The 23,807-nt window shown below is 44.5% G+C and overlaps 1 protein-coding gene across 1 annotated transcript in view; it reads right to left on the minus strand.

Moving 5' to 3' along the window:
- The window catches only part of LOC104167212 (pappalysin-1-like), a gene marked incomplete at its 3' end in the record, with an annotated part of 106,031 nt that overhangs the window by 18,256 nt on the left and 63,968 nt on the right, over positions 1-23,807 (minus strand). The window contains exons 6-7 of the mRNA XM_009707401.1: positions 19,396-19,517; positions 13,303-13,810 (exon numbers count right to left, since the gene is read on the minus strand). Of these exons, the coding sequence (XP_009705703.1) occupies positions 13,303-13,810; positions 19,396-19,517 (630 nt within the window). The remainder of the gene's footprint in view (positions 1-13,302; positions 13,811-19,395; positions 19,518-23,807) is intronic.

Here is a 23,807-nt window from a genome sequence, read left to right on the forward strand (position 1 = left end):
TTAAAAAGCAATGACTCAAGCCCTCTGCTTAGAGGGGGAATTAGGACGTGCCGTGCAAAATACCACGAGGGCAACTTTCCTGTCTGCTGTGGCGAGTGACAGATCCAGGGTCACAAATAGAAAGCCCTCTAATTCTTTTCCTGTTTTTAGTGGGGAGGCTGGGCAGTTGAGTTAATCTTGCTGTGGCCCCCAGGCAAGGGACCTCTGCTTTCAGTTTGGGGGCTCCTGTAAAACTTACAGGAAAAATTATACCTCTGGGAAGTTGTTTGCTACTCAAACCATGGTGGGTTTAAAGGATCATTGAATTTACAGAAGCAACACACATGCCCTCAGTGCCAGCAGACCTGCAAGGGCTGACACTGCCCCGACCGCATCTGCTCTGTGCCCACTGTAGGGCTTCAGCATCTGAGGACCCAGCACACACTCAAGATGCCGTGAAAGCACCGAGGGAAAGCAAATATCCCACGCCTCTCTCCCTACTTCAATGGCATATATGTTTTTCCTACTACAAATAACAGCAAGGAAGGTTTTTATACAGCAAAGACTTGTTTCCAAAAAAACTGAAAAATATCCTTAAGGATGATCCCAGCTTCTGCCCTATGAAAATATAAATGGCCAGGAAGCACTGAAAGCAGGCAGCGTTTCTGTTATTTAAGGATAAGGCGACAAGGTCTTGGGCATCCTCCCTGGACAGCTAGCTGTCACAGGCAGTGCCATCTGAAGCAGGCAAATTCCACACCTCAAGCGTCCTCGTGAAGGACCCATCTTTCTTTGACCTTAAACACCCACCAAACTCTTGAGCCAAAGGACAGCGTTACCTGGACAGCTCTCCGCAGCCCCGAACAAACCTCGATCTGCCAGCAACGTCCCCATTTCCCTCTAACACTCTCACCTTTGCTTTTCTTCTCTAGCAAGGAAGACTTGCCGAGCAAAACGGGCAATCTGCTGGCAGCAAACAGCAGCAACCTCACATCTTTGCTTGTTGCAATGATTTGGATCAGCTGCTCAAGGTGGACTGAATAAAACCACACATGGAAGAGCCAAAGGTCTACACCATCTCCTGTCCTGTCCTCCGCAGCCTGGACCTGTCCAGTCCATCCCCACATGCTGCTCACAGCCACCGAACACCCAATGTCATTTACAGAGTTCCTGAAATACCCCAGATACTCACTAACTCAGTGAAGAAGCACTGCACTGCTCAGATACATTTAGAGCCTCCCAGTCTGGGGCACCGAACCCGGGCTCAATGTTTCTAGACTGGAGGAACTAACATCGCTCTCTTCATTGCTACTTAGACAGTGGGTCATTAAACTGTGCTCGGTTTCACCTCTTGGCAATACCACCACGGTGTTTGCAGGCTTCCCTCCCCTCAGGTGCTCCAAAAGCAATTGATAAAGGGTAACCCAGGGGATGAGGTCGCTTTAGGACAACCTGAAGAGATCTGCTCCTCAACTCCCATCCTTTTTCCTGCATTGCCATTGACTGTACAAATATGACTGTTTTCTTCTTTTATCTCCTCTCTCGCACACGCTCCCCCTTGCCTTGCTTTTCCTTCTTTTAATAAAAATGGCATGAGAAGCATGGCTGAAGATAATGAAGAGAATTCCTGCCTGGCTCTGCAGTCAGCAGAGAGGAGGGGTGGGATGCTGTAAACAAAAGAAGGACGTCAAAAATCCCGAGCTCTTGCGATGGGCTGTTTTTTCAGCTGCGGTCCAATCTCTCGCTGTTTGGATAAGCCCAGCGACATGGCAGGTGCAAAGGTCTCAAAACAAGTCTCCTGCCTCTCTCTCAGACACCGAGCTGACTCAGAAGACATAAATGCCAAGGAAACAGCCTTGGAGAGGCTTTTCCCTCTATCTGTGGTGAAATAGGTCCCAACAAGGGCGGTGGGTTTGCTCTGTGCCCTCTGGCTTTTCTATGATTTATTTGTTCACAAGCAAATCAAACCAGGGTAGTTGAAGTACCAAATGAACACTCATGGGCCGGATGGGAGAGTGGGGACTCTACAGTGGTTTTCTGCTCCCAAATCCAGCTTAAACCTGAATGGGGTATTTCCAAGGAAGAACAACAGAGCAGCCAACGACCTGAACAGATCATCTCAGCTGAATACTTGGTAGGGTATGTTTTGTACCATCAGGTGTCTCTGCTATCTGAAGCCCAGAGTCACCATTCAAAGTGGTGGCATCAAGACAATGCCCAAACTCAACTTTTGCTTCTGACTGTATCAGGAAGGTATTTCTACTAACACCTAAACCAACCGCCTTACCGCTTATGCAATACCATGGAGACCCCATGTATTTGAGATGGAAGTCAAAGGCTGAGAGATCCAATCTATTAGGAAAAGGAAAATATCCTTTGCTCCACAAAACACTTCTATGAACCAAAGTCACCACCAACTCTCATAATCACCACAAAATCAAAACAGGCAATTAGTCTACAGCTCTGCTCTCATTTACGCTGGTGTAAATCTCAATTAACTTTACAGACCTCAGCAAAATGCTCCAGGTTTAAACCACTGCAACTCGGCTGCTCATCTGTTCCTCTGGGTTGCAAACGTGTATTTGCTGCTCAGACCAGCTCCCTGCCTGCACGGCGTGCCCTGGGCCAGGACTACATGCCTGGCTGTAGCACCTCTGCTCTGAAACCCCGGTCCTGTTTAGGACCTTAAGTGCATTTGGTTTTGAACATTTGGTTTTTTTACACAGACCACTCTCTTCTGTCCTTGGTGCAAGAACTGTACGTTTTTTAAGCACCAAACCTGTAGACATATATGCAACTGATTAACTCCAGCAGACTTTGATATAATCATCCAAGTATCCGCCCTGGTACCAATTTAAAACACAGTAGCACATTTAATAAAAACCAAAGTTTGCAGTCAAGGCATTAAAGATATTTCTTGGTTTTTCTCAAAAGAAAAAAAAAATTAGATGTCAAGAGACAACCTTCTACTTTCATGTTTAGACAACAACAACGACAACAATTATTAATTGTTAAGGTGGATGATCTAAATGGAGGATCTAAATGAGACTGGGTTACAAATCCTGGGATATAGTAAATCTCAGAGACCCAGGGCCTCACATGGGTGTTTGCACTAGACAGGCAATTTCACGGCAGCACACAGGTTAAGTGTCGGAGCACCTGGTTGCTATTAGAAGCAGGGAAGGAGGGGGAAAATCTGTTATGTTTGCTTCTTTATTACTGCCATCAGACTCTAAGCCAAGATGGGAGCGCTTCTCAACATGAAGCTCAGCTGCGGCCACCACAGAAGGGAAGGCCGTTGGGTTTTGACTGTGGAAGGAAAGATCTGGGACATGAAATGCAGAAAGCTCTATTTCCAACTGGTGGAAGCCAGCACTTCTCTATTGATTTCAAGGGAACGGTGCCAGTATCCACCACCTGAGGACAGTGCTCTGATGTACCAGCACGGCAGGGAGAAAACAGTAACATGACTGGCAGGCAGGTTAGGACAGGTTAATTGCTTTAAAGGTCATGATCGTCACTGGCGAACCTTTGCCTGTTGCATCGTGCCTCTCGATGAGCACTGCCTGATTACTCACACCGTTAACAACATCCTGGTTGTGCCGCGGCTCCTCCGTACAGGATTGTCACTGGCAGCATCCGCACGGGCTCCAGAGGTGGTTCAGACCACGCTGCAGGAGAAGTGCCTGATACACACCCTGCACAGGGTCTGGGACCCCAACAACCACCCCTCAACTTTTGGGTGTCGATTGATCATCGCTGGGGCTGGGAGCACTTCGGCTGCTGCCCTCAGCCCCATGCCAGTTCGTCAGGTTCGGCTCTCCCTGTGGGCAGAAGACTCTTCCCAATTTAGGGTCGTCAACCTGGCAGAATAACGTTCTTCAGCTTCTCTGAATTCAGAGCTGACCTCTAGGATTTCCTTTCAACAGGTCTGAGCCAAGACCTGATTTTCAGAACTTAATACCCTCCCTTTTCCACGTAATCCCACCAAAATGGTAAACAGAGCCATGGGAGCAGACGCTCGCAGCGCCTGATCCGAAGGCTCCTGAAGCCAGTGGAAGCTATTATGTGCATTTTCAGTACGGCTTAGATTGGGCTCCAAGCGAACACAGATGTTTGCAGTTTTCTCTGGTTTCACCTCTACCATCCTTCCTCGCCAAAACTCCGCTGTGGAGGGTAAGGGCACGGGAGCTGTGGCACTCCGGAGGCGCTGCTCCTCAGGCGGAGGGAGAGAGCCTATATGTACACGTGTATATGTGTGACAGAGACCTATGTCTCTCTCTATGTCTGTCACACACGCTGCAGAGCAGAGAACACGGAGATGGGTGAGGAGATGAGGTGACTATTCCAAAGGAACATTTTGTCATTTCCCTCCTTAGGGGCTCTGTGTTTTGCCTTAAGCCACTTCAGATTATGAGAAATCCTACTAGCTGGTCTCCAGTGGGATCTTTAATGGTTTAATAACTGAACATTACGGAACATATTTCCACTAGCCTCTTTCTAAAATCCCATCATGAGCTAATTTCCTCTATTGTCATTACATCTGCAACTGGTCTTACATTTCAAAAAAATCTGTACCACTGTGAATAAATGATCTCGTCTACTGCACTGAGCTCTCAAGGCCAGTATTGTTAGTAGCGGCTGATAATTTGGGGTGCTCAGCTCCAGGCACCCTCACTGGGATACAATTTGCAAAGAAGAATGAGCTTTATTTCCACCATGCCCCTCCTATCAGAAAACGCTCCAGGAAAATGCTGGAATGGGGGGGCATCAGCACAGAGATACCCAACGTCACAGTCAAGAAGATCCCGGTCAGAAAGACTAAGATCAAGTTTGGTGAAGCAATCACACGATGGGTGCCTTGGGCCTGCGGTGTGCTCAGTGCGTTGCATGCCATGCAATGATACACCTAAAGGGCTTCTGTCTTCTCTCTCGCTCTATCCAACAAGGTATTAAAGACAGCACAGGTATTTTAGTGTTACTGCAGCGTTGTTTTCAAAACCTTGCCTGTCTGAGTGTAGTTCCAAATTTAACAAGGACTTGGAATTTATTTCCTAGGAAAAAATATTAAAATAAAATGCCCAGGAAATGATCAGGTCAATAGTTCAGTAAAAGTAGCTGAAAAAAGCTGTACTGGCTGACACCGCTGATAAAAAGGTAGGTAACACATTTCTGCTGCTTCTGCGGTATTTGAGGCTCACTCCAAGTTTTACAAGAGAGTTATTTTTAAATTGTTGCATAACACATGTCTGTCCAATATTTCTTTCCTCAATCAAGCAAAGAAAATGCATTTGTTATTCCGGAGAGATTTCTGGTGCTTCTTATCTTATTTAGAGCCCAAAATAAAGACGCACACAAGAAGGCAAACATCAGAGAGAAATTATTATCTGTGAGATAATGCACAGCCTAATTTACCACATATCTGAGACTGTTTCACCTGCAATAAATTGTTTTGCCCAGTAGGAAAAGTCCCATTTGACCTTCATTTTTTTTAATCCTGCAGCTGAAAACTCTGCTACTACTTCTAGGTCGTGAGTTCACATTCCACACTGGCTGGGAGTGATTAAATACATCAATTTCTAATAGTATCTATTTGGTTAATAATAGGACAGCCGTTAACGTTCGCTTTTTCAGGGACACTTCCACATGGCTAAGTTGTAGTCTATGGATCTGATCTCTCTACAGCCTCTGTGTATCGCCCAAGAGGTACACTGGAGATGTGAACCCAACGTAGCAGCAGTCCTTGGGGAGTCCCTGGCTGGAGCAGAGCCAATCCCAAAGCAAAGTGTCATTCCCCAAATGGGGCAGTCCCTCTTTCCTGGCTCTTCCCATGCTCTCAAGTCATTTCTTTGAGAGAGGCAGCTGGGGCTTGTCCAGAGCAATCCCACCCTTCAAAGATAGACCCAGGCTGAAAAATTCCTCTGGGCTGCTCTGTCTCAGGATCACAAAACTATAAAGATTTAAACCCGCCCTTACTACCTTATTCTTGCATCATGTGCGGCCGAGCCAGAACAGGAGCTACGGATTTTGCAAAGCGCCAGCTATAGTTACAGCGTTACGTAAGAAACCGCAACAGTGAAGAATCACAAATCTATCACTACAGCTGGCACCAAATGGCATCTTTGCACAGGCTTAGCAGAAAAGCTGCCTACTGACTGGGCACAGACTGTCAAATTGTTCTTTCTCTTCTCCAGGGCAGGGTTAAGGCAATTTGGCAAAGGGCGGCAAGGGAAAAAATTGCTGTATCTGTTCTGTGTGTGGGGTCAGGAAGCAGGTTTTATGCTTTTGTAAGGATAACCTGGCACCTTTAATGAAGAAAGCAAGAAAGAAGGAAAGCCATCAGAATGTGGCTTCCAGCTGTCAAGTCACATCAGCCAAGTGGAGATGTATAATCCCTGAGAGCAGCGGCACTGCTAGCCTCTAACATATAATTGTGAGCTCTTTGAAAGAAGGCACCTGGTGTATTTCTTCTGTAAAACGCCCGGTACGCTACTGGCAGCTATAAATAATAACCGCTACCTCGGTATTTAGCAGCACAACATATGTGGAGGAAAGACGCAAGAACAGTAGATGGAAAAGAAGCAGTTTTCCTCTTCCTGGCTTACCGAGCCCTCAGTGTAGAGCAGGGGTAGATGTTCCTATCTGGCACAGGGAGCAGAATCAGTCATCCCTGCTGCCTCCCTGCCCAGTCCCAGCTCCCCACCGCCATGCAGGCCAGAGATGAGGACATGCTGTTTGGGAAAGTAAAGAACTTCCCCCAGGGAATGTTGGCGGTGAAGATGCTGCTGGGTGGAGGACTCTCCTTCCCACCAGCACTTCGCCTCTGTTCAGGTCAGATGAGTCTATGACCAGTTGCATGCTGTTGGAAGGGAACGTGTGGGGCAGGCAAGCTTCCTATATTTTTCTGTTCTTTCATCATGGGAAATTTCCAGGTTCATTAAGCAGAAACAGGGCAATCAATACTGGCTTCATGAGGAAGAAGCTGACAAAGCAGCCAAGGCCAGACATGGTCTTGGAAAGGCATGAAGATGGACGATGCTTGCTAGCAGATCACCAGCACTTCCACTGAGCTCCGGGACTGCCACGCTGTCCTACACCAGCTGAACCTTAAAATTCACAACTTTGCCAAAACTGACCACAGGCAGCTCCGATAGACTCAAAGCTCTTCACTGACATGTGGAGGTTTTCAGACAGTGACAGCATGGCCGCTGATCCAGCTGGGAAACCAGGGTCAGAGAGGAACAACTGGAACATTTACTCTTTAATGCAAGGACTCTGGGCGAGGAACTAGGCAAGAACTAGTAGTACTAGTACTGTACCTGAAACTGGAAATTATAGGGGTAGAAGAAACTTGGTGGGACAGGAGGGTGTTTGCTTCTTGGGAAAGCTCAAAATAGCTTTGCCCATGCAGCACTGCAAACTAATGATAGGGAAGTTCTTAGGAATGAGCAGGAAAGTGTGAATAAATCTGTTCATGTTGAAGCTTGGTAAAAATGTTTTTACTGGAGATGAGCTGTAAATTTTCATATGGACACAGGGATCTCTAATATATTACTAGAGAGAAATAATATGGAGGATTATGTAATTATGAGAAAGAAACCTCCTAGATGCAGACTAGAGAACAAATGCTTTTAATGATGGCAGGTCTCTGGTACTGCTAGGCGTGAGAGCAGACATCAAATACTTAGAGACTCAACAAGAGATGACACTATTTTGCACTTACTTCTAGTAGCTGTAATAGGTTGTACTGAAAGAGAAATTTAAATGGAAATGGAAACTTGTCTTTCAGTTACCACTTTGAGGTTAACTAACACACATTTCCTGCAAATAAAGATCCAAACCCCAAAAGTGCAAGTATCCACAGACAACACAGAATTAGTAAATGGGCTAAGTCAATGCAGAGAAGAATGGAGTTACAATGTAGAAATGACTAACTTACAGGACTGGATGTCTCGAAATGGTGCATAACTCGGTATAAGACAATATTATGCACGTAGGATCAAGGAATTCAGAATAAGCTGGGACCTCTTCATTGGAAGTGACAGAGGAAGAAGCAGTTGATTGTATTTATTCAATTGCAAGAAAACTACGAACCATCAGTGGGATGTATCCACAAAAAAGCATACAAGGACCTTGCATGCATCTAGGCAAGGCATTTCCAGGCAAGGCATTTCCAGGGTAGCTATGTAAGTATTCGTGCACGAGGACATCTGGAATACTATATACAGTTCTAAAGCCTGTTGGGAATCCAGATGTGTAGCATGCCGATATTGCATGGACACCCTAGCAGCTCTTGCAGATAAATCTGGGCATGTAAAGTGCTTTCTTAACATTTCAGTCCTGTCTTAGATACTCCCCAGCATTTCCTGGCGTATCAAGAGAGGTTTGGTGTGGTAACTGTGGAGGAGGGGTGAGTAGAAGATGGGGATAACATGGGCTTCAGCTTTTGGTGTCGGGAAAACATCCACCCAGTGATCTGTATCTTGTTTGGGTGTAAATATGGTGTTAATTATCTTCATGACAGATGGATCTGGCAATTCATTTCAGCTGCTTTAGATCATACATTCCTCTGGCTGGTAGACCTTTAGAGAACAGAGAAATAGATCTTCAAGATGAAGGAAGGAATGCCATAATAAGGACAGATGTTGCCATGAAATTTCAGTGTTGCATTCAGCAGGGACTTAGGTTTACATACCATCATTGTGATTTTCATATTTTTTCAGTCCTCTGTTCAGCTGGGCCTGTGTCACGTAAATGCAGTCTTCCTATTAAGTTCAAGGGCTAAAAGGCACACTAATAATTGGTTGGAATGAGTTATTGCTCATGAATAGCCACTGCTGATTCTCCAGTCTCTCTGCTTGTTCATATTTGTAGGAATTTACCAAGTATTTCACACACTGAGACTAAGAACTGACTTCCATCTCCTTCAACTACTCATTATCTGGGGTTTCTGACAAGTCACTTATGACATGGCCTTCCGATTGGATATCGGTAACAAATGGCAAAGGCATCAATAACCCAAATTTTGAAACAAACAATTGTTTCGGATAAAGTACAATGCTAAGTACATGAAATGCTAAGGATCCATGAACAATGACACAGCAGCCCCCAACTACCTGCAATCCTGATGATGGTAATTTCTCAGTCATTCTGCAGTCACTCCAAGAAGCCCTAGTGAGATTTGCACTTCAGTGTCTTAGGTGCGAAGTTAAAACACAGTCAATGACATGGAGTTTACAAGCTTAGCGCTGAATGGAACTCCAGACGCTAACAATATACTTCAAAATATTGTACTTGCCTAAACAACTGTACACAGATGATGACCAGTTCCTTCCAATAATTACTGAGCAACAGAAAATGTTTAGCCATAGAACGTGGGTGTAAAACGGTCAAAACTGAGAAGAAAAACATATTCCCTATATGACAAACTGCAGGTTTCTCTCTCGGTCTCTCTTTTTTCCTTTCTTTTTCAAGTATGAATGCAGTATCTCCAGGTGTCACTTAGGTACTAACGCTCTAGTCAGTGTCGGAAAGGCTCAGATGAATATATCACAGGACAGCACACTTCCTTCTCAGGGATCTTCAACACTGCTAGACCAAAACTTGTACCAGGGCTTCATGCTGGGATTCCTCCTAAGGCTATTTCAGTCAATGCCTTTGTCTTGAAAAAGCCTACAGGTTAGCACCACAAAGACAACTCGATCCATTGCCGTCCACCATGTTTTGAGGTTTCCTACAAAGTCTGTGGCAGAAAAGTTGGGAAAATTTTCAATTCTAAGAAACTTTTCCAGTTATTCTAACAGCTTTCCAAAGCTAACCTTGGTGTCTCTCAGCTTGGGCTGCCAGAAAGGAGAGCGTAGACCTCGCCAGCACAGCCGGCTGCTCACCCCTCACAAATTTGGCTACTGAGAGAGCAATGGGGAACAAGGGCTGCTCACCCCAGACTGTCCTACTGCCAGAAATGGCGATCCCCATGGGACTGACACCTAACTGGATCTGTGACATCCTCGGAGAGCTTCTCGTTGTGGGCACTCTCTTCTCACTGAGCCCTTAAGAAATCCATGGTTGCTACAAACGAGTGCAAGAGCAATGATTACTTTCCAACTGCAACGATGTGAGTGTAAAAGCACTATAGTAAGGGCAAAGTGAGGGCAAAGCAATTACCGCGTTCACCATTGTGACTCTCTCACACGTTATTTCTAGAGAACAGCCAGAGTGAAGCCCTCTGCGTAAGAGCACAACCCGAACTTTGGATTAAATTGTGAGCTGAGACTTTGAGATTTGCAGATGAGGCTCCTTCCTTATCACTCGCTGCAGTGTGAAGACTCAGCAGTTCTGTGCTGCACCTGGCATGACCTCTTTTTTTTCCCCCACTGATTTATTTAGCTTTCTGCTCTCTTCCCAGGCTCTGACTCTCATTTTGTATCACAGATATGAGCAATTCGAGTTGATCATGCTCAGTAGAATTGAGCGTATTTTGCCTAGTTTCTGTAAGGTCCAAGGATAAGGTCCTGTCCCTTAGAAATGTTTCCTAACCTCAGCTTGAGAACAGAAGGTCTGGCATTATTTTGAATTTCTTAATAAAAGGTTTCCACTGTTCTAGTTATTTACTCTCCTCTGTGGAGCACCCAGTGCTGACTAGGCAAGGGCTATCCATTAAAGGCTGTCTCTCCTCTCAGCTTAAAGAGAAGTTCCCTCCCTTTGATGGGAAGAAGGTAGGAGAAATTAATTTTTCTTTCAGCATCGCCACACCTGGGGAAAGGATCTTGCTCACAGATAACAGTGCAAGCAAATATTTTTCCTTGGGAGAAAAAGAGAAAGTGAAGATCAAGGTCAGAGGAGGCAAGAGTGAAGATATGCAACTGCCTTCAAAATAACCTTCCACAGAACGTGGGGGTGTCATTTTGTTTCATATGGAAAACATGCAAAAGCATAAAGCAGGGGTAACTGGCTTGGGGCTTACAGAGAGATAAAGGGGCTGCAAAGTCTGGCTGCACAGATATGCTGAATTCCGGCTGTACAGAATGAGACAAACAGGCAGATGCAAACAGGTTGAGAAAGATTGCATTTACATCTACATATATATATACATACACAGGTAGGAGCACAGCCCAAGACTTCTGCCCCTGACTTCCCTGAAGCATCCTCCCTCCTTCCTGCTTACGGAGTACAAGGACCGTGGCTAGTCTTTGCATAAGGTGCTAATGGAAAATTCCTCTTGCCTTTGCCTCTACCACATAACCACAACCCCGTGCAGAGTTTCGGCAAATTTGCTGCATCTCAAGGTGTGGCCCAGCAGGAGCACGGACCTACAGCCTCAGCCTACAAATCCGCATGACCCCCCCAGCATCAGAGGATACAGATCACTACTGTGCACATACACATATTAGGATAAAAAAAATCACCCCGGTTTTCAAAATTTCAAACGCATGCAGAAGTCTTGAATCAAAAGCAGCTATGAGTGCTTAAGAACCTGCATCTTTGACTCTCCACCCAGTGACTAAAAACTTCACTTTAGTTTTCCAAGTGTCTGATCGCAGCTCACTGGCAGGATTTTCCCTGTAGTCCCTGTAGACACAGACAACCTGAGGCCAGCCAGAGCAGAGGGTTTGGTTAGGTTGGCTGTGTCAGCCTCCAGGAGCACTCATTTCTGTCTACTGATGACAGGTAGAGCCCAGAAAGACTAACGTAAATTTTATGTCTGATTTTTAGCTGGCTATGTAACTAGGTGAGACATACAGACAGGTACAGTAATGTTACCCCACGTGGTTTATTCAGTGACGCACAGGAAAACTGTCATTAATCCCTGGCTACTGATTTAATTATTAGAGCGCCCTTTCACTTCAGCTAGCTATAAGCTAGAAGTGACCCACAGAATCATAATAAAAGAGAAGGGAATAGAACTCAGAATACAAGTTATGTTTTGGGCTTTTCTTCTTTACTTTCTTTTTTTTTTTTTTAATTTTCACATTTTGTTATGAACTCAAAACTGGACCTGTTTCTGTGGGAACTTGTGCTAAGGTATGCAAATATTTCAATCCAAACCAGTCCCATTTTCCAATGAGAGTGGGCCAGGTTTCAGGCAAAGATGCTTTCACAGCAAAACCATGGGAAAATTCACCATTTTCCCTGTTTCCAATATGCCAATATTTATCTCATATGCCAGCAATTGTTGGAACAAGGCTACAACCCAAGAAAGCACCTAAGCACATGCTTAATTTTCAGCACATGAGTAACCTCAGTCATGTCCTGGATCTTGTTTTTATATTCAGTATTGTTAGTTACCTTGAATTTTTAAATCCGTACGGACAATTTGCATCTTCTGAGCTGTATAATTGGGCCATGAAAGGGATGGTAGCTGATGACTACTGAATTCTTAATTAATCATTTTTATTATATTTAAATATGCTTCAGAAGACCATAATGATGTATGTTTCCTTGATATTAGCTGTACTAATTAGATCATCTTTTCTAAATTAGAGTGCAGTTTTCTTAGCAGGTTTCCTTTTATCTGGTGTTCATTTTTCAAAAGAGCTTCATGTTCTTCCCACAGATGAGTGAATCATTTCCAGGGAATCATGTTACGCAAAAGATGTTTTTCTTGCTGCTGTAGAATGCCTATGGGTAGATCATAGATCTCCTTGAAATTGTTAAATATTTTGAAGTTGGACTTTCCTCAACAATCATATGTTCCTTGACTAGATGAGCATAACTGCATCTGGGATGAAACTCAGTCCCTACAACAAAGTAGCACGTTACTATGTCAGAACAATCCCACTCCAACACAATTTATTTTACTGACACGGGAAAGCACAAAATGAAAGTGGCTGAAATACATTTATATACCTGAACATGCAAGAGTATTTTTTTGCATTCTTTCTTTAGCAGTTAACTGGTGCTCCAGCACTGAAAGCCATTCTGTCTCCTCCATCAAAATATTACTTTCAAAAGATTTCTAAGGAAATGATGACCATGTTACTCCAGAGGTCCTCATCTAGGTTACCTTAAACATTTAACTTATCGTAGCTCAGGTAGTTTGCAATAACCTTTCTGGTCAAGCAAAGCCTGAATTTCACATCTCTGCATAACTAGCCCAAAAATTTCTGAAAAACTATCCGTGAAATCTCAGGCTATTTCACCTGAGTGTGGTGCTCCTGGTTACAGAGAGAAACTATGAGAATATCCTCTCTTGGTGATACTCGGTACATCCATCTAGTTCAAAATACTAACAATCAACTGTGATGCTGGACATTAACAGGATAAGAACAGGTTATTGTTTTTCTCTGAACAAGCCTATTCAGCTCTCTGGAAAGCAGTACTTACGTGTCGACAAATCTCCTGTTGAGGTTTGAGATGACAACTGGAGATCCAGACTGGAAAGGAGGGTCCCGAACCACTTTGTACTGGATGGGTTTGCAGTCAGCACACAGTGTGCTGTAGGGGACAGAGCTCAGCATTGCAGCATCAATTTCCAGGTGCTCATCCAGAGTATAGATCTGGATCCCGTACACCTCCTCACCCACTTGTCCTGCATCCAGCTTTATGGTCAATGGGATGTCGCAGAAAACGTTCTGTGGCCCAAGAGAAATATTCTTCCCGCTGATGGTGAGCAACTTGATATCATTCACCGCTCCACTGGAGTCCCAGTCTGGGGAAACAAATGTCACCCAGACTGTGAGGGACTCTGGAGTCAGGGGATAATGAAATTCCAGTTGCAGGTAGCAGCCCTGAGGCTCGGGACAGGCTGGGGGCACTGTGTGTTGGTTGACTGCCGAGTTGGGACTCCATGTTCTGACACTGGATTTACAAGGCTGTTCAACATCAGGGTGCCCTGGAAAGAAATAAGGAAGCAAAGATAGGGCACAAAAGAAATTAGAGAATGTGGGTTATCATCGGCAGCAGTTTTGAAAGACAAATCAGTGGCAGGAGAGCATATCTGTCCAGGAAACTAATTATTTACTTGAGCAGAACAGGCATTGCCAGCATGAAGAGGAGGAATATAACACCAATGTCTTCTGGCCAGGTGAGAGACACAAACCCAGTTTAAGTGTCCAGCTGGACTGGACACCACACAACACACACTGTGCCAGCACTGTATTTCCTATTTCTAGTGCCTTCCTCTGTGCCAAACAATGATTTTCTACCCCTTCCACTTGGTACTTTACCTGATAAACAGAGTCACTTTGCCTTCTAGTTTGCCTCCATGCTCCTACTTATTCCCTTGCCTCTCACTCTAAAATACAACCTTTCTCTCTTTAACAAAGACAAGAAAAGAGCTTTTTGTTGATTCCGAGAAGCTATTGCACTGTGCTGTTGAGGGGCAACTCCTATACCATTTACAGGCTAATCTAGCATGTTGTACCAGACCCCTTTTTTTGGAGGCACATGGAGCATAGGTCTGAGCTGTCTCTTTGCGTTCACTGTGACAAAACAACAGGCACTTGTACTTTTACATTTCTCACCGCTGGCTATGTTCAACTACATGGGAGGTATTACTAAAAACTAATGAAAGCCACAATGCTTGCTGGGTTCCCAAATACTATGGTAACGTTACAATTTGGCACGGAGTCATGGACTGCAAGATCCAGAGAGGTCAGATGGGTGGAACAGTTGGTAACAGAATCCAGTGCGAGCTATAAATTCCCTCATCCTTCCCAAGTAATCAGACGGAAAGGGAGCAAGCAGGACAGGGAGAAGGGAAAGCACGGAAAAGAAGAAAGGGAAAAGTAAAGATAAAGAAAGGTAACGAGAGGAGAGAAATGGAGAAGGCAGAGGGGAAAAAAGAGAGCACAGCTGTTTGCAACTGAGGAAGAAAGCAAGATAAAGCACTAGGCAAACATGAACAAACAGGACATCACTACTAATTTAAAGAGAAAAGGGCAATGTGTGAAGGTTATTCTTACTGTCTGTGATCCAATGAAGTGTTAGACATGTGCCTCTTTTGTCAAGGATAAACAGCACGGGGAATTCTCCTGTTCATACCAAATGAACCCAGATGCAGAATAAATTTCCTGGTATCTCAGGCAGTCCTCCCCACGATCCAACACAATTGTCCTGCAGATGCACACCTTTGAACGCTTCTCCCTCACCCGCACATACCCCACAGCCCTCCTCTCCTCCTCGCATGCCTCGGAGTAGCAGGAATGCCACTAGCCTCAGCATCTGGAGAGACCACAGCAGCGATATATTTTGAAGAAAGCCAGAGTTCCATTTAACACGCTCAAGTCTTTACCCCCCTGGCAAGCTTGCAAGTGCTGTGTATGATCATTCTGAGTAGCAAATACCCCATTCGACTCGCGTTATCTCACACCATTCGCTGCTGTCCGCGTGTGCTTGGCTGGGCTCTCCAATGACTTTCTCGCAGACTCACAGCAAGCTCCTGACCGCAGCCCTAAGAAGGTGTTTTTAACCCTAGTATCTCAGTTGGCTTTGGAAAGAGCTGGGAATCTTACTGCTGCCACCTCGCAGATAGGAAAATGGGAGTTGATTAATGGCTCACAGCCTAGTATGTTTTCAAAAGTGGTCTCTGCTGGGGCTCCTGCAAATTCATCTCTATCAGTTTCAAGGCCTCTGTAAGACTTAAACAGTGAATAAACCTACATGTTTTGGTAGATCAGGGTGTGATCCCTGGAGTTACGTGAATTGGACTCAGCCTCCAGGGAGTTTAATGCGGATATTACCCCAAAGTGGGAGCTTGATTGTAGTCATCCATAGACTAAAAACCTCAATGAAGTTGAGATAAAGAGACCTTTTCTCAAATATCATCAAACACCGAGCCCTGGGTAAGAAACATTGATTTTGTTGTGAAAGAGGATGGAAATCTTATTCCACGTAAGTCTAGATTTCTAGAGATGGGTAAATACTATCAAAATTACAAATATTTATATATAAAAAGAAATGGTGTAATAGTAATTCTGGCCCTGTGCACTCAGGTTCTGAAAATCCTTTGGCTTATGAGTTCATCAGCAAGACTGGTCATAGAACAGCATCTCATACAACATCACGTCTTGCCTAACACAGAATGTGAATGTGAGGTTTGTGAGGATAAGCCAAACCCCATCTCTGGTTAGAGAACAGGGAGGGCAGGCTGGAAAGGAGGCTTCCCCCAAAACATCGGCCACAGCCACAGCCTGGTGCATCAACACAAGCCTTCATCATGCAGTTTCATGAAGTGGCTGGCATGAATGCCCCTCCGTTGCCCTGGCACATGGACAGAGACTTGACACACCTGTATGGGGAGGCCAGCTGCGATCAGCAGCCTCTCGGGATGCAGCCACTGTCACAACTACAACTCACCTGCCACATTTCTTAGGTGGTCAAGACAGAGGAACCATCCAGTGGGACTCTAATGCCCAACTGAGTCAATTCCACTTGCAAATACAGAATCAATCACTCTTGAGTGAAATATTGGGCACTGGGAAAGCCAGAGCACTAGAGCAGCCTATGGCAGCAGAATGTTTTATTATATTCTTACACTTCTCTCAGTCAATAGTGAGCCAAGTGGTAGGAATTGACTGATATATGCATATATTGCACAGTAAACAAAGGTACTTACTTGGGTTTGAGTCAAAATCACCTTTCATATATAAACCTCTCCCTCGACCGAGTTGTGGAGGTGCTGTAAGGTTTGTTTGTCTAGCTGGTGTTGCTGGTGAGAATCTAGGTAGGTTAGAGCTTTCTTGCGCTACGGTGAAGAGTAAATCAGAACTGCCTGATCTCCAGTGCCCTTCCACAACCACTGCCAAGGAGCAAACAGCCCCTCATGCAAGGCACAACTAGCTGAGAAAGAATCACAAAATATCTCAGCCCGAGGGGTTGGACCCCACCACGCTCTGTGCAGGCAGGGCACTAGGAAGGACATGGTCCCCACGGCAGAGGTTTGCAACGGGCACAGCTCACACGTTGTCCAGACCACAGCTGGTGTCAGCTGCTTGGGGCAACTGTGCAGTGTAACAATGCTATGGGACCTCAGGAAAATGAAGTCAGACCAACCAGGTACAGAGCTCCTTCAGAGACACGTGAGAAATGTGGTTTTCTGGTAAGAAGATGGATGAGTACTACGAAACATTTTCCACGAGTGTTGTCTCAAATTTTAAAATGAGTTCATTTTGGCCATGCTTATGCCTCTCCTGTATTCACTTTCCACAAACATTCAAGCAGTGGAGTTTTACACACATGAACGCTTGCAGAAAGTGAATTTAAAGCTTGCATGCTTGAGTACTCACAGATAGACAATTAAAGAAGCCAGACAATGATCTAACTGTGCTATTTGTAACTCAGACCAAGTGCAAATAGGCAGAGATCCTGAATGTCAGGGAGTGCGGTAGTGATGACAGAAAATTACAGAGCAATAAATACCATACACTTGGTCTATTTTCTACCTTAAAGTGGAGACAACTTATTAACGTAGTAAGAGGATAGGATTCCCAAATTTTCTTTCCAGAGCAATGGCACAACAGCAACCGAATGAGACAGATAAGGATCAGACTGCACCCTTCATAGTTAAGAACGTGCAGGCACACACTGTAAGAAGAGGAAATTAAATGCAAAACGCAGCTGAGTAATAAATCTTAGAGTAGCTTAGTTTCTCTAGGAATGATGCCGCTGGCAAGATGTGTGAGATCTAGAAGTTTTCAAATCAGAGCTCGTTGGAGAAATTTTGACGGAACTGCGTATCTCAATGGAATATGCAGTTCTTTCAAAAGAAAGAACTGTCTTTGCAAAACACTGAAAAATTTGGTTTATTTGGCCAAAATTTTATTCTGGAAGAGAAAACGGGAAGAAAGTTCTAACAATAGTGGAACATTGTGTTTTGACATTTTTGGAACAAATTTTACTTTTGCACTTTGAAACACTTTTCATTTTGATATTAAAAGTCGCTTTTGCCCTAGATTATATACTAAAAGAGGATATTTTCAAATGTCGTAATTTAACCGAAGTTCACGGAAGAGGAATCAGATGAGCTAAACAAAGCATTTGGGCCAGCCTCAAACACTTTTTGTTTTTAATTTTCCTTCACGGAGAATTTCAAAAGTTTCAGGTTTTGTTCCAAACGAAACCAGGTTTCAAAGTCTTGTAATCCTTGGCTAAGTAGAAATTCCACCTTCCACCCTGCACTACTACTGCAAGCGATCCAAGCTTCACTACTCCTATTTACTTGATAATCCAGTCACACTTGTAGCCGGAGTGCCGTTTCCCAGGACGGAGCTCTTGAACAACATCCACCCAAGGGGCAGATGTGCTCTGCGCTGTGCCCGGCACCCTTGGCCCTTGGATGTCCAAACTGGAGGGGGTGAGTTGGAGTGAACCACAACCTCTGTTGGGCCCCCACCCTGGGAGATGGGTGCATGGGGCAGAGGATACTTGCCTACACATCTTATCCCATCATGCGGCGGGGATGTAGCTTGCTGCACATGCCGACTTTAGGACTAGGGAGGACTCCTGGGTGCCAGCACTGCATAGATCACCATATTAGCTTACAAATACTCTTCCTCATAGAATAACTCCCACGTACCCTAGCTGCAGGACAGAGAAGCCCTTAATGTAAGGAGGTGTTTGTATAAGGAGTTTGCAAAATCCAGGGATTGGCCTTTGAGTTCAGTGAGCCCACCTGTGTGTTTACAGTGAAGTCTGGGCCCAGAGTGTGCTGCTCCCAAAGGAAAAGCTCGTGATAGACAGATTGAAATAATATTCTGCTCTTTCCAAACCGTAATTTGTGATTACTGACCTCTGCCTGGTGTAATCTTAGATATGCTCTACCAAATCCACCTACTTACGTAATGGAAGGTAAATATGGAGGAGAGTTAATGATGGAGATATAACGGCATTGTACGACCAGCTCCGCAGACCATTCTCCCTCCAACATGCTCGAAGAGAAGCAGTAAGAATGACCTGCAAAACACCCTGAACTGGACAGGGCTTGACGTAGTCACCTGCGTTCATGCTGCAGAGTACTTGCCCAAAGGGCAATCTCCTTTCAGCCTGTCTGCTGGTACAGCCCACCCCTATTCAATGCAAGTGAAGGTAGCAGCAATCAGGCCCAAATAAATAACATGCAATTCGTCACTTTTGGAGTTGGAGTAGAAGGAGTAAACAGCTCCTCTGAGGAATTCATCTGGCAGATGTGAATGGTCGGCATTTCTTGGCACTCTGCTGCTTTCCGAAATTCAGGTTCAGCTCCCGGCATTCATTTAATTCATGGGCAAGGTCAGAACACGGAGGCCAAAACACAGGTATTTCAGCCAGTGGCATTACTTCAGGGTACAGTATATTCATCTGTCCTCTAGTTTTTTTCATGCTACATACAGGTATAATCAGTCACTCTCTCCCAGGTTTTCCCCCTGTCTTTATGGCTCTCCTTCTGCTCTGGCCGATCTTCTACCCCGTCACGTCTTTGTCCCCAGCCCTGTGACTCACCTTCCGCTTCCCGGGGGCTCCAGTGCCCCGAGGGATCGCAGGGCATCGGAGAAGAGGCGCTGAAGGCGTATTGTACCAGGACTCTTCCTTCTGCACACAGATCACATGCTGATCCCACTTCTCTAGGAGGCCAGGAAAACAGGAAAACACACCAACTTAGTAACAGCTGAATGAGCTGCTTATTCAACTATATTAAAAGCAATAAGACTTAGAATTCGGTTCCACTTAACCCTCTTTTCTAAAGGCACTGACAAGAGTGTTTTCTGACTCTGACCTTCTGTAGGTTTGGGCTAACAGCCTGTGTAGATGGCATCTGTGAGTCCGCCATCCAACACAAAATGACAGCAACCTGTGAAATCACGCCTAGCTAGATCTTTTTTTTTTTTTTTCCCCTGCTCTACAACTGGATCAAACCCTGACAAAAGAAAACACGTGCTGTTTAGTCGTTAAGAGCAGAGAAACTGGTCTCAGGAGATTTCAGATCTATTTCTGCTCCCACCATGGATTTATTGCTTGAACTTGCAGTAACTTCAGGATTGTGAAGGCCTTGGGCTTAGTGGTGGTTAGAGGAGAGGGTAAAGTCCCAAGCTCTAAGAACATCAGAAAGAGCTGCTCTGTGAAGCATGGCTTTGCTAAGTATGCAAGGACCTGCTTCTGGAGGTGTATCACAGCCCAGATCACTAAAGGCCTGGAAAAGGCGTGGCTTATGAACATACAGAAAAGAACATGTCCCTAACCCTTTTTGCAGGGGAAACTGGACTCGATACCTGGCAGCTTTGGCACCAGCGGATGGCTTTTTCTGAACTAGAACCTCTTACGGCTCCATGCCATCAGATGGCATGACGTGGCATTAAAAAAGGCATTTCATTGCCCAACGCCAACATTCACCTACAAATCTAATACCACCTACTGCCACCAAAGTAGCATCGGCAGAAGTGGTTGAACAGGAAAACCCAGTTAAACACTGATTCACAAATATTTTTGCTAATACATTCACAAGATCAGGGTTTAAGCTAATGCAGACTGGAGTAACTCTAATATCTTCCATAACTTTAAGCTGTTTTATATCAGCTGAGGATGCAACTCACACAGTTCAGCCCTACATTTCTTGAGGTCACAAAATTCGGAACTGTGTATGACCCAGAACATGTGGTTATTCATCCCAATAAGTTGGTTCTTATTGAGAATTCATTGTTCTGCTTTAAGGAACACTGCCTACTCAAAATGAAAAGAAAACATTAATTACCGTAATGATCAAATGCACCTAGGAAAGGACAGAAGTTTTAGGCAAACAATTTGTGCGTAACACACAGTGTACTCTCTAAGCTACCCAAGTAAGTATGGATTGCATCATCAATTATTATAATCAGCTATGCAAATTTTAACCATCTCCCATTGTGTGATTTATTTCAGCACTGCTTTGTGAAGGGCACTGTGATCCTCAGGCAGAAGTTATTTTGGATCCTCAGCAAGGACAACGGGACTGTAAATTTACTCTCACAGCCTTTCCAGGCTGTGCAATCTCCCTTCGCTTTGGTGGTAGGGACGACACACGCTCAGCTGCTCCACAGCTTAGCATGTCCTATTTGTTGACAGGGATCTATTTGAAAGTCAATTTTCTGTTGGCTTAATTAGGCGGAAGCAGGGATTGTCAACAGGGGGGACTTGGAATGAAATTGGTGGTAAAACTTGTATCCATTTCAATATGGCCCACAGCCACCCCTACAAAGCGATGGCAAATGACTGAACTCGCAGATAGTGCAGAAAGGGATACGCCTGATGGACACATCTGAAGAATAAAATGTGGCAATGGGGTAGAATAAAGAAGAGGGGAGCAAAGGTGCCCTCGTCTTCCTTGTATGATCTGTAATGCTGGTAATGAACAAATTTGGGCATGTTGCAAATAACCTCTCTCTGTCTCACTTCACCCACCTGCACTATTGGTATGACACTGCCTCCCTCTCTCATTTCTTAGCTGTCTACGTAGCAGTGGTTTAAGTGTCTAACTTGGCTTGCCTAACTAACATATGTAAAAAGATGCAAGAATCCAGAAGAAAAGGTATTGAGAAATCAAAACGTCGAATTGTTATTGTACAGTTGTTTTACAGACACATCCACCAACAGTCAGGATAGAAGTCCCTGCAATAATAATCTTTCGGTTTCTCTAAAAAGAGACTCCTGCATTAGCGCTTGGTCCTGGATGAGGACTGGGCTGTGAAAGCCAAGTTTCCACAATTAGGACTGCTTTTTACTCAAATTAGCAGCTATACAATTTCATCACAGGCTGCCATGGTGGAAAAAACTGTAGGCTTATGGACAAACATTTCCTTTTACCAGCAAGGACTTGGAGGTAAGAGAAATCACAAGGAGCATCATGTGGGAAAGGCTATGAGCAAACTTTCTCTTTTTACTTTTCCAGTTTGGGAGCCAAACTCAACCCTGATGTAACTCCACTGGCTGAAAGGAGTTACACAGGGGATGACTCCTGGGTTAAAGTTTTTGGTTTGCAGACTCTCGCACACAAATCCTACAAACAGTCATAAATGTCACAACTAATTACGGAATCACATTTATAGGCTTATGAAAATCGAAGCCAGATCCTTACACCTTAGGCAGCCACGGACATCAAGACAAAATGAGTGTAAATCGGTTCAAAACACTATTAATTAGGAACGATAGCATATCTGACACCTTATACACCGGTGCACATGACTCCCCAAAGTGCAGGGTAATGGAAAATCTAGACTTTTCTGTTTTCTAATAAGCCAAATACTGGGGAAACTCCAGCTTATGAAGTTCAGAGCGCAGGAGGAATTCATTCCTACGGCATGATATTTCAGTGAAGCGGATTCAAAATCTAGAGATTACTAGTGAAAAACAGACAATTCTCTTCAGGGCCAGCACCAGTTCAGTGGGCAACTCAAAACCAGTAAAAATCTGTCATTCCTTTCCGTAAAGAGTGCCTGTTTTCAGACTAAATTGTAACTGCTTACTTGAAATTCAGAATTGGTGCTCTCCCCTCTAAGACACTGAAACTTTCCAGCAAGGTTTAAACAAGCGATTATCAAGCCCAGCCATCTAGATCTGGGACACCACGCTGACCAAAATATTTGCCTGCTAAGAATGAGATAGCATCAGATTCATGGAAATTAATGCAGTCACCTCAATGAAAACTTGGAAGAGCAGATGCATTCAAAGTTTTCTGTCCAAGCAGAATTTGCTGCAGAGCCCTATTACAATAACTGTTTACATCCTGCCTACGCATATCAAACAGGAGGCGCATGAATGGATGCTTAGCGACAGCAGATGAACGCATCTAATAGATGCAGTCAGGAAATGAATAGAGTTTTCTTTTTCTCACTTGTTTTCACTTGTTTTGTTGGCTCTATTATTATTTTATTATTACATATTATTATATGCGCATGCGACATTTTTCATGCTTTTTTTAAATTGGAGGATGGAGAATGGTAAGTATTGCAATCCAGTGTGTAGTAGCTACAAGAAGAAATGCTGGTTCTTGATGTATTTGATTATGAGAGATGTTTAGAAGCTCAACCAGCTGCCGGAGTTTAGGGTCAAACACATGCTTGCAAATTTATGTCCAGGTAAATGACTCTCTAGAGTAATATAGCAGACATCAACGGAACACACTGAACAGCTAAGGAGGGTCTGTCAGGAAGAAGATTGTACTTCTGCCACAGCTCATGTATCTACTCTTGCCAAGGTGTTGAGGATATAGGATAGCCAGCCCCAAATTCACAAGAACTATGAGTTAGCATTACTCTCTGTCCCCAAAGCCACATAATTAATCATGTAATTCCTAGAACTGAGGCCCTGTGAGAAAAGCACCTAATACTGTGGCACCTGTGACAAAGTTGTATCTAAGCAGGGAAAAGGCACTTGGTCTTTACTTCCACACTTCATCCCCCTGCAACCACAGACCTGTCAGGACCTCACCCACAGGTACAGCCAGCCCAGCGTTACATTTTTAAACGCGAGGTTAAATTTTCCCTTCCTGACCTTCATTAAGCAGAGGTCAGTGCCTACGCACAGCTCTAGAGAATAAAAGGGACATAAAAGGAACTTGAGTTACACTGAGTGCGCCTACAGTAGCATTGTAATTTGGATCAGGAGTGAGCTTCTGAAGTGAAACTCTTCATCTTCCTTAGAGCACTCGGAGCAGTCCTGGAGCATAGAAGCTGGACCCAGTTTTGCCCGAAACCAGAGTGGAGATGTGCTCCAGGACCACACCTGATGTGTTCCAACTGCTGATGCCATGGGGCCAGGCTAGAGCTAGGCTGAAACAATCCCCCAAACCCCTATGGTGTTGACGTCAGGTCTTCATTAACAACTGTTTTGCGCTACAGATCTACTTATATTGGGCCACAATACTTGCTAATGTAGCCAGAGCC

The sequence above is a fragment of the Cariama cristata genome, unplaced genomic scaffold, assembly GCF_000690535.1.
Source record: "Cariama cristata isolate BGI_N322 unplaced genomic scaffold, ASM69053v1 scaffold4929, whole genome shotgun sequence".
Lineage (NCBI taxonomy): Eukaryota > Metazoa > Chordata > Aves > Cariamiformes > Cariamidae > Cariama > Cariama cristata.